This window comes from Temnothorax curvispinosus, unplaced genomic scaffold, assembly GCF_003070985.1.
Source record: "Temnothorax curvispinosus isolate PA1 unplaced genomic scaffold, ASM307098v1 QBEX01018231.1, whole genome shotgun sequence".
NCBI classification, from domain to species: domain Eukaryota; kingdom Metazoa; phylum Arthropoda; class Insecta; order Hymenoptera; family Formicidae; genus Temnothorax; species Temnothorax curvispinosus.
This window is the reverse complement of record NW_020228011.1, coordinates 106,092-110,045: the sequence shown is the minus strand read 5'-3', so window position 1 is coordinate 110,045 and position 3,954 is coordinate 106,092. Positions and strand designations below refer to the sequence as shown.

Here is a 3,954-nt window from a genome sequence, read left to right as displayed (position 1 = left end):
TCGCAGTGATATCGCAGCAGCACCCTCACGCATTGCACGTGCTGCTTGTTAACCGCCACGTGCAGAGCGCTACATCTGCCGTTGTTGACGGCATTGATGGCCGCGCCTCGCGATAACAGTAGGTCCATTATCTCCGGCTGATTGCTGTTTAATTAACAGAGAGAGAATACCGATGTAATTGACGCTGCTGTGGAAGCTCCGGCAACGATTTCCAACGTACCCGAATGCCGCGTAATGCAACGGCGTATCTCCGTCCTCATCGACCGCACGCAAAGAGGCACCGGCGTCCAGAAGGAGGGTGCAGAGCTCGCGCTGACCTTGGTGCGCGGCCACCTGCAGGCACGTTTTTCTGCCACCGCCGGGAGCACACGCGTCCACCCTGCCAGGATACTTCTTGAGAAATTCTCGTACCGCGTCCACACCGGCCTCGCCTCTTGCGGCGTCCCTCAACAGCTTTTCTACTTCGCTATCAGTACCGTCCACTACGTCACGGAACAGATCAAACAGACGGTTTCGTTTTACACACAGTAACATAAATTTATATGTGATATCTTTCTTAATTTTAATACTAACAAATTCGTATATAATAAAAATAAACGTACTCGAACGATCTCTACTCCTGTTCGCATTATCATGCGCGGCCGTCGTGGCGTTCGTGCCAGAAGATACCGGGACGACACTCAGAGGATTAAATGTCCATGTATGACCGTGTACGTCCAACGCCACGCGCAAGTCGCCATCGGAATAGATTTTAATTACCTTCCCGGTTTTCCCCAGAGCCTGCGACAAGCATAAAATTCGATATCTCACACACTCGTCTATTACTTTCGCATATATAGTCGTATTAAATAACAAAAACCAGCATGTCAATTGCTGACTAACATTTTTCATGACGTCTATCCATTCACCATGGCCACGTTGATATTGCCTGACGGCGGCGAGGTCGCTTTTTACGCGGACTATATCACCAAGAGAGAACGCGTCTTTAGCGGTAACTTTCGTCAGAGCACCCGGGTGGAAAGTCCACCTATTATGGCAGCCTTCGTACTGCACGCGGATATCTCCCTTGTCCGTAATTCGGTGCACCGTGCCAATCTAAATTTTAAATTGAAAAATTAAATTCCATAATATTTCTTTATATTAATTCTAATTGAATACATTAAATGTATTGATTTCCCAATAAAAAAAATAACCTAATAGAATAAAATATACTCCCAGAATCTCAATTAAAATTTAACTTTTTTTCTGTCTCGTTCCAGAGACAAAACTGAGATTCAAGAAGATTTTAAAATCCTGAAGTTGAACTTTAATTGACATTAATTACTGTTTAGGGAACAATTTGTAAACAATCGTATGACATTTGTGAAGTACCTTTCCTATGTACTCAGCCATACGCGGATTCCATCCACCGTGACCGTCCTGCATCTCTTTTAACGTATCGACTTCCATTAGCACTTTCACCTTGTCACCAACGTTAAACGTTAAAGGGTGTGGACTAGACGTGATGCTGGCGATACCGCTCTTCGTCGGCGACGTGCTGTTTCCGTTATCTGGTACGGTCAAGACCGGTTGGCCGAGTAATGGAAGATGTTCCTTGTAATAGGTACCAGCATTGGCCTCCTCCACGTAACACAGATCCACGCAGCCTTTGAAGCCTAATCGGTAGACGTTAGTGCTACCCGTGGACCATGTAACGGTTGCGACGGATCGACTGCTCTCGTTGTCCCATCCACGTATGTCCATGACTCTGCCGGTTTTCCCTGAGATATCCGACGAGAAATTAGAGATCGGCGACTTTATTACGCGGTTATATAATTCGTATAAATGATTTAAACAGAATGTGAATACCACGTCCGCCGTCCTGATTTCCCCATTCCCAATCCGGTCCGCGAATGACTTTCGCTCCTATGAAGATCCCCTTCAGAGGTATCTTCGTGCAGCCTTCTCTCGGTCCTAAACGAACTCTGCGCTCAATTGGAAACCGCGATTATACATCAGGATGAGTTAACACGAATTTAATTACAATTACGCGAACGCTTACCCGACGGAATTCGCTGTTTGATATCTCTCGAAGGTGTGAGTCAACTCGTGCACGTCGGCCATGTAACACTGCGTGCAGAGATCGTAGTCGAAACACTCTGTACACTTCCACCTGATGCCGATTATCCCGTGCCTCTTGCAACCGTCGCAGATGATGTTAGAGTGCTTGACGCCAGCGGCCGCGTTATCGAACACCAGAAGATCATAAGCACCCTGATAGCCGATCCTATAATTGCTCCTAGCGCCGTGATCCCACTGAACGATGACTGTCTTGTCCGGCGTTCGGTCGGTGGGATTCGGACTGGAGGTCGAGTTGCCGGTGGAGGGAGGCCTGCCGATCTCTACTATCGTCCCGGCGTGACCCTCGCCGCCATCCTGATCGTCCCACTTCCAGTCCTGGCCGCGGACGACTCGCAGACCAACCTCTAGCATCTCCGAATATATAAAATTTGGCTTCTGTCCCTTTAACAAAAATATTACATACATTGAGCGTTACTATTGAAATACGTTGCATGCAGTCTACATTATATCAAAGATAATAAATATATGCAATAATGAATGTGTCAATGAAAGAAGAAGTAAGAAAACATAAAACTATATCCTTCGTTCTACAAAATTGCAAAATTTGCTTTCTTCTAGTTAAGGGAGATTATCTCTCTATATCATATAGTTAACGATAAAGTTTCTTATTACGAAGATAATTTATAATAATTAGTAGAATGTCAACTCTCGTCTCGACTTGGAGAGACACATACAAGACACCAAACTGTCTAAAGTCATTATTTATAACATGGCAATTCCCACAAGATATTCATCAAATTTTGCAGTTACGTGGAACGAAAATATCACAATGCAAAACATGCTCCACATGCTTAATTATATCCTTCCTTCTATAAGATTGCAAAATTTGCTCTCTTCTGATTAATAAGGAGATCATCTTTCTATATCATGGGTCATACGGTTAACAATAAAATCTCTTATTACTATAGCATATCAACTTTCGACTTGGAGAGACACGTACGGGATGTCAAACTGTCTAAAGTCATTATTTAAAACATGGCGATTCCCACAACAAAATATTCATCAAATTTTGCAGTCACGTAAAACAATAATATCGCAGTGCGTTATGTTCCACGTACACGTGCTTAAATAATCAGAAACTGTCGCGTCGCGTCAGAAACCGTTCCGTAATGCAGTGTGCTGTCAGAAACGTCATCGCACACATATATATTTTTTATAACGCAAGCTCTCGCCGCGCGTTTGCTCCGCAATATCTCCTTTCTCCTTTGCGCCTCGTCCGGAGCTCCGTCTAGACTCTAATGACTCTCGGAACCAGGTGGAGTCGAGACCGCTCGTGATTCCCCGGAGCTCTGTTCGCTCCGTTTTTCCAAGTTTCAAAGATTCGGAGAGACAGAGACACGTCGATTACCTGAAGGCAGTCCCGGGCTTGGTCCTTATGAATCATACGCGGCGGAACGGCGGCGGCGGCGACGGCGAGAACAGCGCGGCCGACGTTCCGCGGGACCGTGCCTGGCGGGCACTGGCGTGACGACGCGCGCTGTAGCTGGTAACCGGCCGTGAGAAACGGGAAGAGCCGCCGACATTACGCGACATCGTCGCCGGGAGGATCACGCGCGCTTCATCGCAGCCCGCAGCAGCGGCAGCGGCGACGGGGACGGCGACGACGACGGTGACGATCCGATGTCCGGGTCCGGGTTCTCACGTCCGCGATGCTGACGACGATAACCTCATAACCGGGCTCGTTGACGATGGCGCCTCCTTCGATCCGGGGCACGTCCGCACGTCGGCCCGCCGATCCGACGCACGGAGAACCAATTAGGTGTCTCTTTTCTGCTTTTCGCGTGCGCTCTCTCTCTCTCTCTCTCTCTCTCTCTCTCTCTCTCTCTCTCTCTC

At 47.4% G+C, this 3,954-nt stretch overlaps 1 protein-coding gene across 1 annotated transcript; it reads right to left on the bottom strand.

Annotated features, from left to right (window-relative positions):
- Nucleotides 1-3: 3 nt before the first annotated feature.
- On the bottom strand, nt 4-3,895 carry LOC112468215 (E3 ubiquitin-protein ligase MIB2-like; the record flags this gene model as incomplete). The annotated part of the gene is made up of 8 exons (XM_025037303.1): nt 3,470-3,895; nt 2,042-2,502; nt 1,849-1,964; nt 1,372-1,760; nt 883-1,095; nt 603-780; nt 221-482; nt 4-144 (listed from the first exon to the last, which is right to left on the bottom strand). Coding segments are annotated over exons 1-8 (1,796 nt in total), but the record flags the coding sequence as incomplete, so codon positions are not given.
- Nucleotides 3,896-3,954: the final 59 nt, after the last annotated feature.